The sequence below is a fragment of the Trachypithecus francoisi genome, unplaced genomic scaffold (genome assembly GCF_009764315.1).
Source record: "Trachypithecus francoisi isolate TF-2019V2 unplaced genomic scaffold, Tfra_2.0 Lachesis_group10, whole genome shotgun sequence".
Lineage (NCBI taxonomy): Eukaryota > Metazoa > Chordata > Mammalia > Primates > Cercopithecidae > Trachypithecus > Trachypithecus francoisi.
The window spans coordinates 129428050-129441484 of record NW_022681455.1 but is presented as its reverse complement, the minus strand read 5'-3'; the positions used below and the strand labels follow the sequence as shown (position 1 = coordinate 129441484).

At 56.3% G+C, this 13435-nt stretch overlaps 1 protein-coding gene across 9 annotated transcripts in view; it reads right to left on the bottom strand.

The window, feature by feature from the left end:
* Window positions 1-831: 831 nt before the first annotated feature.
* ZC3H18 (zinc finger CCCH-type containing 18) overlaps window positions 832-13435 on the bottom strand; it is a 68313-nt gene continuing 55709 nt past the window's right edge. For 5 of the 9 annotated variants that reach the window (XM_033219316.1, XM_033219321.1, XM_033219313.1 and 2 more), the window contains 10 exons: window positions 11228-11419; window positions 9985-10110; window positions 9278-9382; window positions 8587-8730; window positions 8054-8119; window positions 5597-5757; window positions 5260-5474; window positions 4556-4652; window positions 2201-2297; window positions 832-1683 (listed from right to left, as the gene is read on the bottom strand). In XM_033219316.1, coding sequence (XP_033075207.1) covers window positions 1485-1683; window positions 2201-2297; window positions 4556-4652; window positions 5260-5474; window positions 5597-5757; window positions 8054-8119; window positions 8587-8730; window positions 9278-9382; window positions 9985-10110; window positions 11228-11419 — 1402 coding nt within the window. In that variant the 3' untranslated portion in view covers window positions 832-1484. The remainder of the gene's footprint in view (window positions 1684-2200; window positions 2298-4555; window positions 4653-5259; window positions 5475-5596; window positions 5758-8053; window positions 8120-8586; window positions 8731-9277; window positions 9383-9984; window positions 10111-11227; window positions 11420-13435) is intronic. The other 4 variants (XM_033219319.1, XM_033219322.1, XM_033219314.1 and 1 more) reach the window with 1 other exon arrangement.

Below are 13435 nucleotides of genomic sequence, written 5' to 3'. Positions count from 1 at the left end.
TGGGAAACAGTTCCCTCAGCAGTGCACAGGTGGTCCAGCTGCAGTGCTCACTCACGTCCAGCTCCTCTGCCCACACTCTAAGTGTCATTTAATCCAGAAGAGTGGCACGGACGCAGGTCATGCTGGGAGCAGAAGTGCGGGTTGCTGCCTCCCTGGGGCTCCGCTCGCAGCCCTGGGGGAGGGAGCTCTCTCTTGGGGGTCTCATCCCAAACCTCGTGTCAGGCAGCAGATGAGGGACACGGGTGGGCCACAGGCGTGGGCACCACACTGCGGCTACTTGCATCTGATTAAAGGAGGCACTGGAGGCCCTGGAGCGTGTACCTGGGAGGCCTCTGCCCAGGTGCAGGCCTGTGGCTTTCAAGGTGGAGAGCAGGGAGCAGCAGTGGGGGCTCCTGGGGGGCTCTGCCGGTGGCCCCTGCTGTGGAACGTGGCATCACACACGGGGCCTGGCTCAGCAGGTCTGGGGCCTGCACATGGAGCCGGTGGTGGTCACTGCAGAGGTGGCAGCTGGGCTCAGGGCTGGGAGTCAGCCCTGGACCTCTTCCCCTCCAGCAGCTCCATGGCCCCTGCAGGGAAGGTACCTCCACCTCATGAACCAAGGAACGCCCAACCCAGCCCCACAAATGGAGAAACTGAGGTGCAGTGCTTCCCTGGGCTGGGGTCTGAAGGCAGGAGCTGCTCCATGGCCGGTCCTCCCAAGGGGAGTGAGGGGTGGCCACACCCTCGCCCCCCAGCAGCTCCCGAGTGCTGGGCCAAGTGCAGTGCACGACACAGAGGCAGACCCGGCCGCACGTGGGCAGAGGGCGCACACACCACAAGGGCAAGAACAGCTGCTTATCAAAATATTTTATTTTAGGAGACCCCTCAAAAAAGACCCTCCACATTAGACAGACGCCCCAACAATACTCTTGGCCTTTTTTTGGTCTTTTCTGTATTTTTTCCTGTTTAAATCAACTAAAACAATTTGATGCTTAAAATAAAAGACAGGAAATATTTCCTGATGAGACTTTAGTCGAGAATATAGATATATTTCTGATCCGGGGGCGGGGGAGGAGAAGGAGGTGCCACCAGTGGTTCGCGAGGTTTCATTTCTCAGCTCAGGAGGGAGCCTGGCTGCCTGGACCTGGGCTAAGGACGAAGAGCTGGGGCTCCACAGGCCCAGGCCTGACCAGGGCCAGGGAAGAAGACGGTGGAGGAGGAAGAGAAGGCGGGGCTGGCGGCTGGGGCTTGTAATTTACATGAGAACTGTGCTGGTCACTAGCGCTGTCTGTGTCTGTCCTGCGGGACTTCTGCTCTGGGGAGGGAGGCTGGGACTCAGCGTCGTCGTCATCTCCTGTGTGGCTTCTTTTCCAGCAGAGAAACTTTTTTTTCTTTTTTACTTTTTAAAAAGAATCACAGCCAAAATAAGACATTAACTGCAAAATCCAAAATGGCTGCGCTTACCCTATGTATAAAAATGCGTCCAGTCCGGTCAGGGGCACGGCCTATGCTTTCCCAGGGATCTTGGCCCGCTTGCGCGCAATAGCGTCCTCCACAGCCTTCAGCTGTTTCAGCAGCTCCTCCCGCCGCGACAGCGTGCTGGCCTTCCCTGATTTGGTGCTGGCGGCGCCGGGATCCGAGGCTTTGCCGGGCACGCTCGTGACCTTGCTGGAGCTCTTGGACTGTGGTGACAGCTGGCGCTTCCTACAAGGGGGTGGGGAAGACCTTGAGCCCCCAGAAGCCACGTCTGAGGTGTAAGCAGCAGCGCGGGTGCCCTCCCTGGAGGGGAACTTCCACAGAGTGCTCAGCGGCCACCAGCACAGGCAAGGGGCTCCCGGGATGGCCAGGCTCCCATTGCCACAAGCAGGCCTGGTCCTAGCCACTGGCTCCCGGGCTTTGTGGAGCAGAGACTGGGAGGGTCCTGGGCTGGCCCCGCACAACCTCCTGCTCTTCTTCCCACCTCCGTGCCCAGAGCTCTTTGCCCAAGGACATGGGCAGCAGAGGGCAGCCTCCAGCCTCGACCACGGCAGGAGTGTGTGTGCGGGGGTGGGGTTGCCCTTCCTTGTCCCTGTCCCTCACCACATCAGCCCAGCAGGAGCTGCAGGAGCTGGAGCACCTCCAACCTGGCCCAGTGCTAGCCCTGCTGCTGCTGGCCTCCCTGGGAAAGAGGCTCAGGCTAGCCACCCTCGGTGTGCCCAGGGCACATGCTGGGTCCACTCACCTGTCAGCCGGGGCTGCAGGGGCTTTGGAGTTCTGGCCTCTCTGTCGCTCTGGCTTCGGGGAGCCCAGTCTCCCACCTGACTTCCGGTCCCGAGAACCTGGGTGATAGGTACAGAGTGAGACCACCCTCCTGGTTTATAGGGGATGGCAGTGTGGGTGGCCTCACCAATGCCAGGGACTCACTTCTAAAGTCTGAGGCTGCTTAGTTCACCTCCTTCATTTTTATAAAGAAATAAAAAGGGAAGAGCCAAGGAGAAGAGAAGAGAGATGTGGACACCAAGGCATCCAGAAATGAGGCTGAGGCCAAACCTGGGCTCCAGGTTCCACCAAGCAGCCAGTATCTTGTGCAGAAAGACAAAACTCCTTCCTAGCTTTGAAGACATTTATCACATGGGGCTTCAAATATGGAACAACAAAAAAGACATGGCAGTAAAGACATACAAGCAAAGCCGAGAGACCAGGAATGTTTCACTCTGGCAATGTTAGGAAGGAGGCGAGGCAGCCTAGACAGGGTCCACTGCCCAGCGCAGGCCCAAGGCTCATGTGTGAACAAAGGTCTGTGGGACCCCAGTGGCCCTGGCTCCAACCCCAGGCAAGGACAACAAGGCTGTTCCAGACCAGCCACACAGGACACAGCCCTGGGCTTAGGGACAAAGGTGAGCAGCTTCCTCTTCCTGTGCCCGACAAACGCAGAGAACTACTTGGGAAGGGGTCTGAAGCCCCCTGCCTGTTCTCTGTGTCTGGGAGTGGCTGTGCGGGTGGCCAGGCCCCCTTGTCCTCTGTTTGGTTTAAGCTCCACCCATCAAAGCCAGCCAGGACAACCTCCCTGTCTTTCCATCCGGGCCCCAGCTCTTGGGGTGTGGTCAGGACGGCTGGGGGTCCCCGAGGCCCTTTCAGGTCTATGTGGCTCAGCAGTAACACAGACACTGTCTGCCCTGTCACTCAGTTCACAGGAGCCCAGGAGGGTCTCCAGAGAGCACGAGGCATGTGGGTCCAGCTGTCTTCTGTCAGTCAGACTGAAGAGATTTGCAAAAACGGAAAAACCAATGCCATTCCTGCTCATTTGTTTTGGAAAATATAATTATATTTTGCAAAAATGACACGTGTAAGAAAAATACAGTTGCTCTTGTTGCCCAAGCTGGAGCGCAATGGCGCAATCTCAGCTCACTACAACCTCCACCTCCCGGGTTCAAGCGATTCTCCTGCCTCAGCCTCCTGAGTAGCTGGGACTACGGATGCGTGCCACTATGCCCAACTAATTTTTTGTAGTTTTAGTAGAAACGGGGTTTCACCATGTTAGCCAGGCTGGTCTCGAACTCCTGACCTCAGATGATCTGCCCACCTTGGCCTTCTAAAGTGCTGAGATTACAGGTGTGAGCCACCATGCCCGGCCTATTAATGTTATTTTTATTTATTTATTTTTGAGACAGAGTCTTGCTCTGTGGCCAGACTTGAGTGCAGTGGTGTGATCTTAGCTCACTGCAACCTCCGCCTTCCAGTTCAAGTGATTCTCCTGCCTCAGCCTCCTGAGTAGCTGGGATAACAGGTGCCCGCCACCATGCTTGGCTATTTTTTTTTTTTTTTTTTGAGATGGAGTCTTGCTCTGTAGCCCAAACTGGAGTGCAGTGGCTGGATCTCAGCTCACTGCAAGCTCCGCCTCCCGGGTTTACACCATTCTCCTGCCTCAGCCTCCCGAGTAGCTGGGACTATAGGCGCCCGCCACCTCCCCAGCTAGTTTTTTGTATTTTTTAGTAGAGACGGGGTTTCACCGGGTTAGCCAGGATGGTCTCGATCTCCTGACCTCGTGATCCGCCGTCTCGGCCTCCCAAAGTGCTGGGATCACAGGCTTTAGCCACCGCGCCCGGCTTTTTTTTTTTTTTTTTTTTGGGATGACAGTCTCCCTCACCCAGACTGGAGTGCAGTGGCGCGATTTCGGCTCACTGCAAGCTCCGCCTCCCGGGTTTACGCCATTCTCCTGCCTCAGCCTCCCGAGTAGCTGGGACTACAGGCCTCCGCTACCACACCCGGCTAACTTTTTATATTTTTAGTAGAGATGGGGTTTCACCTTGTTAGCCAGGATGGTCTCAATCTCCTGACCTCGTGAGCCGCCCGCCCCGGCCTCCCAAAGTGCTGGGATTACAGGCGTGAGCCACCGCGCCTGGTCCTGTTATTTTTAAACAAACATTTAGAAACTTTTCTTAGTTTTAGTTTTCAATACTGTAATACTGACGGGCATAATCTGCAAGTCAGATGTTTTCTGGGCCCTCCTGCTTGTTAAGAGCGATGGGGTCTGAGTCCAGCTGCTCCGCACCCCCAGGCTCCCACCCCCTGCCCTGCCCCCGGTTGGGAGGCTCACCTCGGTCTGGGGATGTGTTGGCCCGCTTGGCTGGAGGAGGGCTCTGCCTGTCCTTGTCTGATGGTTCATAGCGCTTCCTGCTTCCTTTATCAGCCGCCTGGGACAACCGAGAGGCTGGTGAGGATGGCAGGGCCAGGAGACAGCAGCTGTGTCCTCACCCCAGACAACATGGGTTCCTCGCCAGAGGAAAGTGCTCCCAAAGGTCCCACCACATGCCCATGAAACCCTGTAGCCCCAAGTGAGGCCTCCATGACCCGGACCAAGAGCACCTCCACTGTGCACTTGGGGCCCTTCATGTTCCATGGGAAGCAACCCTGAAGGCCTTCCTGCTCCCCATGGGGGCCACTCTAGGAGGACCTGGGACCCCTGAAACCAGGCCTCTTAACCTTCCAGCAGAGGACAGGGCCCGAGGCTTCCTGTATTGTGTTGAGACTGACTGGCAGGGAATGGCGGCCACAGGCACAGAGAGAACACCCTCTCTGTTCAGAGAGACGCTGGCAGCACCCGAACCTCCCCAGATGCTCACACTTCCTGGCCCAGGCCGGGAAGATGGAGTCTCGCTCTGTCGCCCAGGCTCTGCCGACACCTGCAAGGCCCCACTGGCCCTCACTCAGGTTCTGTCCCCCAGGAGGAAGCTGTCTCAGGAAGCAAATGGACCCAGGCCCAGACGCTGGGGTAGCCACCAGCAGGGCCCTTGCCCTCACCTTATTCAACAGTGTCAACTTGATCTCCTTGTGGGCCACAAACGTGCCCTGCTGGGGCTGCCCGGGGGGTGCTTGCTGGGGGGTTGAGGGCTGCTGGGAGGACTTCCCCCCTGCTGGAGGTTTTGCAGATTTGGGTGGTTGCGTGGACGAATCCCTTTTCCGCTTTTCCTCTTTAACACCATCTTCTTTCTTAGATTTTCCTACCAATGATAAATCTGCAGTCATGGGGGTGCTGGTGATTTTCCCGTGGCCACACCAACAGCCAGGCAAAGTCTGTGCTGATGCCACCCTCCTCCCCCTGGAGCTACTCCTTAAAGGTACCAGGGCTCCCAAGTACCTTTCTCCTTCCTGGTCTGGGCTGGGGCTGGGGACCGAGAGCTGGCTGAGGACACGGGGCTAGCCAGGTCTGCGTACATGTCCTCCGAGTCCACGCTGTGTGCAGAGCTGCTGCTCGACGTAGCACTGGACACCGAGGAGACACTGCTCACGCTCAGGGACCTGGACACATGAGAACATCTCACCACAGTCCAACCACAGACTGGAGGGAGGGGCCGGCGGGGGGTGCTCCATGGTCCATGTTTATCCAGTGTCCATTTATGGATCATGTACCCATGGAATGTGTAATTTTGGGGGGACACTGGGCAGTTCCAGGGTTACACAGTAAGGGACATCTCCATGGCTGGGCCAAGGCCCCATTTCACTAACGAATGTCAGGTTGCAGCTGGGCGCGGTGGCTCGCACCTGTCATCCCAGCACTCTGGGAGACTGAGATGGGCAGATCACCTAAGGTCAGGAGTTCGGGACCAGCCTGGCCAACATGGTGAAACCCCGTTTCTACTAAAAATGCAGAAATTAGCCGGGCATGGTCACGGGCGCCAGTAATCCCAGCTACTGGAGAGGCTGAGGCAAAATAATTGCTTGAACCCGGGAGGTGGAGGTTGCAGTGAGCCAAGACAGTGCCACTGCACTCTAGCCTGGGCAACAAGAGTGAAACTCCGTCTCAAAACAAACACAAATGAAACGAATGTCAGGTTGCTTGTTGGGAAGGGAAACAGGACTGAGCCGGAGCCAACAGTGGCAAGGACGGAATTTAAGCAGAGTCCCTGGCTTAGATACCCGTGACAAAAGGGCGATAGCCTCAGCCCACAGGGAAATTAAAAACACAACGAGCTGTTCCACACAGTCTCGGGGAATGCCTGAGGAACACGCAGCAGACAGACTGGAAACAGCAGGTCTGCAGCTCCACTGGCTTGCACTCAACACGGACACAGAGCACAGGACTGGCATCTGAGTCCGCCTCGCCCATATCCTGCTCGGGAGAACACCAATCACATCCCTCAGGCACGTTGGGTACCGGAGCAGGGAACGGGGACAGGTAAGAGAACCATTTTTTTTTTCAGAAGTCAGGTCTTCTAAAACATTTTAGACCTATCAAGAAACATTTTAGGCCAGGTGCGGTGGCTCACGCCTATAATCCCAGGAGTTTGGGAGACCATGGTGGGAGGATCACTTGAGCCCAGGAGTTTTGAGACCAGCCTGGGCAACATAGCAAGACCATGTCTCTCCAGAAACAAAACAAACAACAGAAAAAAAAGTTTGACAAACATATAAACCACCTGCTGCCTGTAAATCAAAGGGTTCTGTGTGAGGAATCTAAGGACTGATTTAATACTTTCTTTCAAAACAACTAAACAGCAGAAATCTTTTTTTTGAGACAGGATCTCTGTTGTCCAGGCTGGAATGCAGTGGCGTGATCACAGCTCATTCAACCTTGACCTCCCAAGTAGCTGGGACCACAGGCACACACCACTATACCCAGCTAATTAAAACAAATTTCTGGGCTGGGCATGGTGGCTCATACGTGTAATCCTAGCACTTTGGGAGGCCAAGATGGATGGATCACCTGAGGTCAGTTCAAGATCAGCCTAACATGGTGAAACCCAGTCTCTACTAAAAATACAAAATTAGGCTGGGTGCAGTGGCTCACGCCTGTAATCCCAGCACTTTGGGAGGCTGAGGCGGGTGGATGGCCTGAGCTCAGGAGTTTTGAGACCACCTGGGCAACATGGTGAAACCCTGTCTCTACTAAAATACAGAAAATTAGCTGGGTGTGACAGCATGTGCCTGTAGTCCCAGCTACCTGGGAGGCGGGGGTTGCGAGACTGCGCCATTGCACTCCAACCTGGGCAACAAGAACAAAACTGTCTCAAAAAAAATATATATATATATATATTACTTTTTCTGTGGAGACGGGGTCTATGTTGCTCAGGCTGGTCTCAAGTCCTGGGTTCAAGCAATCCTCCTGCCTTGGCCTCCCACAGTGCTGGGATCACAGGTGTGAGCCCCCGCGCCTGGCCCACAAAGCTTTTCCATGTATTCTCTTCTGAGGTGTTTTTATCGGCTTCCCCACCCCTCCGGCTGGCTCCCTTGATAGCTGTGACAGGCCGTGCAGGCCCGGCCCTGTGGCTCCTCCCCAGGTGCAGGTGCTCTCCCAGGTGCTGCGGCATCAGGTCAGCAGGGCAGAGGCACCTCCTCCTGGCCCGAGTGCCCTCGAGTTGGTGAAGCTGTTTTTGTGGGGGAAGGGAGGGGTCTCCCTATCACAGGAGTCCTGGCCCATTTTCTCAAAGTTTTCAAAGTTTCGACCACAGCCTTCCATGGCCCCAAGGTGACTCAGACACAGAAGGACCCCAAGCCTGCATGTGGGAGACAGCCCAACCCACAAGCTGGCTTCTTCGGGGGACTTCCTGGCCCCAAAGGGGAGGGAGAAACAGAGGCACAGGGTGATGGGGACGACCTGGATCGGGAGCTGGAACCACTATAGCTGCTGCCACTGCCGCTGCCGCTGCCGCTGAGCGTCCGCCTGTAATACAAGCAACAGCTCGGCTCAGGGGGTGTGGCCTCCGCAGCGCCTCACGGCCTCCCCTCCCCACCAGCAGCCCAGCAGCCCTGTGAGGTGAGGCTCCAGACTGGCCTTGCCACTGCCTTGGAACAGGGCCTGGGCCTGTCTTCCTTTAGGCACAGTGTTTTGTCAGGATAAAAAGTGCAGTCTCTCAGGGGAAGCACCTCCCAGTGTAGACAGGGGCGGTGAGGGGAAGGCCTGTGCTCCCTGCCAAGCTGTCCTTTCCCCTTCATGCTCCAGAAACACAGACTCAGGGAGGGGACAGGACAGGTTCCTGGGTAAGGGCTCACTGGGTGCTGCTGCTCGGCTGGAGGGTGCCTCCCACCACCTGGCTCTCGACGTGGCACTCTGGATTTCCAGCAGTGCCAGCATCACAGGGCACCAAGAACATGGAAAGCCCGAAGGCCCATGGACACTGAAACGCTCACCTCCTTGGGGGGGTCCTGGCTGGCCGCTCCTTCCTCCTGGCTTCCCGAGGGTCTCCTGGCTTGGTGGGCTCGGGGACAGGAGCAGTAGTTTTGGTGGCCTGTGGTGGGGCTTGAGGCAGGGCCGGCTTCTTCACTGACTTCTCTCTGTGAGACAGGGAGGCTCGAGCAGGGCAGGGCTGGTGGATGAGGCCCCGCTGGCCTACGTCCTCTTTAAATGTACCCACACCTTGGGGAGCGACACTGCATGCTTGTGACGCTAAGTGAGCACGCTCATGCCTGGACACGGTTCCCACCTGTCAGCGTCAGAGCGCCTGGGAATGGCTTCGAAGGCCCCAGCGGCCCTTCCGGGCTCCCCTCTAACAGGCAAGAGCTACAGACACCGCCAGACAGTAGGGAGAGCAGGCTAATACGAAGACCCCTTGAGAACAGCCGGCTGCTGCCATGTCCCCAGGGCTGTGCTCCGTCCCCAGGGCTCCCGGGGGAGCGCTGCAGTATAAGGGCGGCCCGGGAGAACAGGGGCTGTGCCCAGTGCCCCCCAGCCCAGTCACCCTCTGGGAACAGGCCCCCCCCCCCCCCGAGACATCCTCACCTCTTTGGTCCCAAACACAAATGAGAGATAGAGACCGAGGGAGGAGGCTGCAGCCTCTGGAGGCCTGGCCGGCCAGGACTTGCCCACAGGCTGGGCACTCACCCTGCTTTCCCGGGCGGCGGGGCCGGCTCCCCCTTGGTTCTGATGGAAGGTCGATGCGGGGAAGGTGTTGGGGACGGGGACGGGGACGAAGAGAAGGACCGGGACCTGGGGGAGTGAACAAAGCTGTGAGAAGGGGTCTGGGGGTTTCTTCACCAGCCCAAGCCCACTGAGGACTGACCCACCCAGACCCACGGAGAAGGCCACGAATTTCCATTTATGTGCCCCAGGTTTAACTTCAGTTCTGGACTGTTCTGGCATCTGCTAAACACACAGGCCCAGAGTAGACCGTGGAGCGTGGAAGGTGTCAGCAGCCCCTGGTGGGCCCTCCGGGAGGCAGGTGCCACGTTCACGTGTGTGCAGGACGGGAGGGGACAGGTTCCTTGGCAGTGGGGCAGCAGAACAGCTCCCACAGAAACACCGCAGGACAGGGCTGGGTCTGGCCCCTTCCCGGAGGACTGGAGTGCCTCAACTCGAGGATCTCAGGCTGTGGCCCTCAGTGACAGCACACATCTACACAAGGACGAGGGCCCGCAAGGCTGGTGTTTGGCGGGGGACACAGGACATGACCCCCTGGCCATCCTAGTTCAGCTGCCAGCAGGGACTTTCAATACCCCAAGGGGCTACTGGTACCACAACTAAAGCCACATTCACAGGTGCCCATGCTCCCTGCACCTGCCGAGGGCCCTGCATGGGTCCCGGGGACGTACCTGGACCGGCTTCCTGAGAACGAGCTGTGTCTGGAAGAGCGGCTGGAGTAGGAGCTGTAGGATGAAGACCGCGATCGTGACCGGGAGGAGCCGGAGCCGGAGTAGGACGATGACCGCGAAGATGACCTGGGGTGGGCGGGAGGGAGAGTGGCGAGAAGTGAGAAGGGCCCTCCCTGCCCCGCACACCCTCTGCTGACCTGCTGTTCTTTGGCACAGACCTGAACGCACAGCTACACACACGTGCACAGATGCACACATGCGCACAGATGTACACATGCGCAGCTACACACCCACAGATGCACAGCTACATATGCACACAGACGCACACATGCACACAGACGTATACATGCACAGCTACACACCCACAGATGCACACATGCACAGACGCACAGCTATACATGTGCAAGTTGCACACGTGCACACACAGCTACACAGGCGCAGATGCACAGCTACACACATGTGCACAGCTGCACACGCGCAGACACACAGACGCACAGCTACACACGTGCACAGACGCACAGCCATACACGTGCAGACACACAGCTACCCACATGCGCACAGACGCATACAGCCTCCCCCAGACACTCCCACCCCTCCTCAGTGGAGAACAGCATTTAGAAATCAAGACGTGGGCCTGGGGTGTGCCTGCTGTTGCTGGGCGTCGCTGCCTGAGTGGACAGAGCCAGGATGTGTGCGCTGACCCAGCTCACGTGCGTCTGTGTGTGTCTATCTGTCCCTCTGCACCCACTGTGAAGCCTGGCCTCACACCCACACCTCCTGTTCCTGCCGAGCCCCGTGGGGTCCACCCCAGCCCCTGCTTCCTGTCATCCCTGCCTCAGGAGCCAGGCTCCTTCCTGTGTGCTGAGACCAGCACTGTACGCGGAGGGGCACAGCTTCCAGTCCAGGCTGGAGGAACAGATGGACTCACTGGGCCCCAGGTCTGTGCATCCTCCCGCATCCAGATGCCCCTCCCTCCAGTGTGGCCTGGGACTCCCTGGGAGCAGTCGGGCTCAGTTGCCGGTGTCTGTGCCCCATTTGGGGTCACTGCATCAGTCCTGCTTGGCACTGATGCTCTTTGCTGAATGTATAAACGCTGGGTTAGTCCCACTGACTGGCCTTCAGGCAATGATCCCACAGCAAACAGTGGGCTGTGGTGTTCCCCACCTGACCCAGTGAGGTACATGGTGTTCAGCTGACGGCTCTGAGGTGCTGACACCCCAGCCATCCCAGAAGCCCTCCTTACCTGGAGGAATTAGAGGCAGAGGCCGACGAGGCTGATGTTTTCCGACGCCTTCGAGCCCGGCTCGGGGAGACCGACACTCCGAGTTTCTTCTTGGGAGACTTGGATCGGCGCCAAGGGTCCTTCCACTCATCTGCTCGCTTCACCTGCGGCCCCGCAGTGGCGGCCTCCTTCTTTGGTGGCTCAGCTTGGCGGCTGAAATCACAGAGAGATTAGCAACTCTCGGGCCACCTTCCGCTTCACAGCAATGCCGTGTGGGTGACAGCAGTGGGGGAGATACTGATCTCGTACCTGGCTCAGGATCACCCGAGAAACAAAGGGTCCTACAGGGAAACCGGATCACTCACAAAACCCATATCACAGGGACAAGACGAGCAGCGCTCTCTCCACAAACAGTCTTGGCGCCAGTGTCTGTTACTCAGGGACACCCAGGTTTCTCCTGAGCCAGAATGGCAGTTACTTTTTGTGGGTGTCATTACTTACTTAATTTCCATCTTCCCAACTACGCTGTCAGCTCTGGGAGGGACAGGGATGGTGTCTAATACTATCTGTAGTGCTGACATACTAGTAGGTTCATAATAAATATTTATGAAATAAGCCCGGGCACGGTGGCTTACGCCTGCAATCCCAGCACTTTGTGAGGCCGAGGCAGGCGGAGAAGTTGAGGTCGGGAGTTCCAGACCAGCCTGGCCAACAAGGTGAAACCCCGTCTCTATTAAAAACACAAAAATTAGACTGGGCACAATGGCTCATGCCTATAATCTCAGCACTTTGGGAGGCTGAGGTGGGCGGATCATGAGGTCAGGGGTTCGAGACCAGCCTGGCCAACACGGTGAAACTCCATGTCTACTAAAAATACAAAAATTAGGCTGGTATGGTGGCTTACGCCTGTAATCCCAGCACTGTGGGAGGCCGAATCATGAGGTCAAGAGATCCAGACTATTCTGGCTAACATAGTGAAACCCCATCTCTACTAAAAATATAAAAAGTTAGCCAGGTGTGGTGGCAGGTGCTTGTAGTCAAAGCTACTTGGGAGGCTGAGGCAGGAGAATGGTGTGAACCCGGGAGGTGGAGCTTGAGTGAGCCGAGATCACGTCACTGCACTCCAGCCTGGGCCACAGAGTGAGACTCCATCTCAAAAAAAAAAAAAAAATTAGTTGGGCGTGGTGGCGGGCACCCATAATCCCAGCTACTTGGGAAGCTGAGGCAGGAGAATTGCTTGAACCTGGGAGGCAGAGGTTGTTGTGAGCTGAGATTGTGCCACTGCACTCCAATCTGGGTGACAGAGCCAGACTCCGTCTCAAAAAAACAAAACAAAACAAAACAAAAATTAACTGGGCGTGGAATACGTGCCTACAATCCCAGCTACTCGGGAGCCTGAAGCAGGAAAATTGTTTGAACCCAGGAGGCACAGGTTGCAGTGAGCTGAGACTGCACTACTGCACTCCAGTCTGGGCAACAGAGTGAGACTCCATCTCAGAAAACAAATAAAAAACCCAACACAAATGATATTAAAGTGACCCCTTATATATAAATCTTTATCTGACTTCTTAAAGGGCAAACTCCTGAGAAATGGAATTAATGGGTCAAAGGAGATATATATTTTATAGGTTCTTGGTAGGTTATCAAATATTTTTTCCTCATTTAGCCAGCAGTGTGCGGTGCCAAACCTGAGCTTGCTGTCACCACTAACAACCACAACCACCACCTAGACACAAACCAACCCAAAATCCTGGCAATTGTATAAGCAGAACATGGTTTTTTTTTTTTTTTTAAGAGACAGGGTCTTGCTCTGTTGCCCACACTGGAATGTGGTGGCATGATCACGGCAGCCTTGAGCTTCCAGGCTGAAGGGATCCTCCCACCTCAGCCTCTTTGAGTAGCCAGGACTGCTGGTGTGCACCACCACACCCAAGTCATCAAACACTGCTTTAAGGTCTCCCTATGTTGCCCAGGCTGGTCTCGAATTCCAGGCCTCAAGTGATCCTCCCACCCTGGCCTCCGCAAGTGCTGGGGTTATAAGCTTGAGCCGTCATGCCTGGCCTGCAAACACATTTTAAAAGGCTGTTTTAGCTCCTGTGTTACTGTGAGTGGATTCTCTGCCCTATGTCCTGCTCACCTCCGGCTCTGCTGTGGTAGCATCTGCTTACGTCACATGACGACACATGAAACCATCAAAACCATCAGTGTTTATGTTTTCAGAGCTTGTTT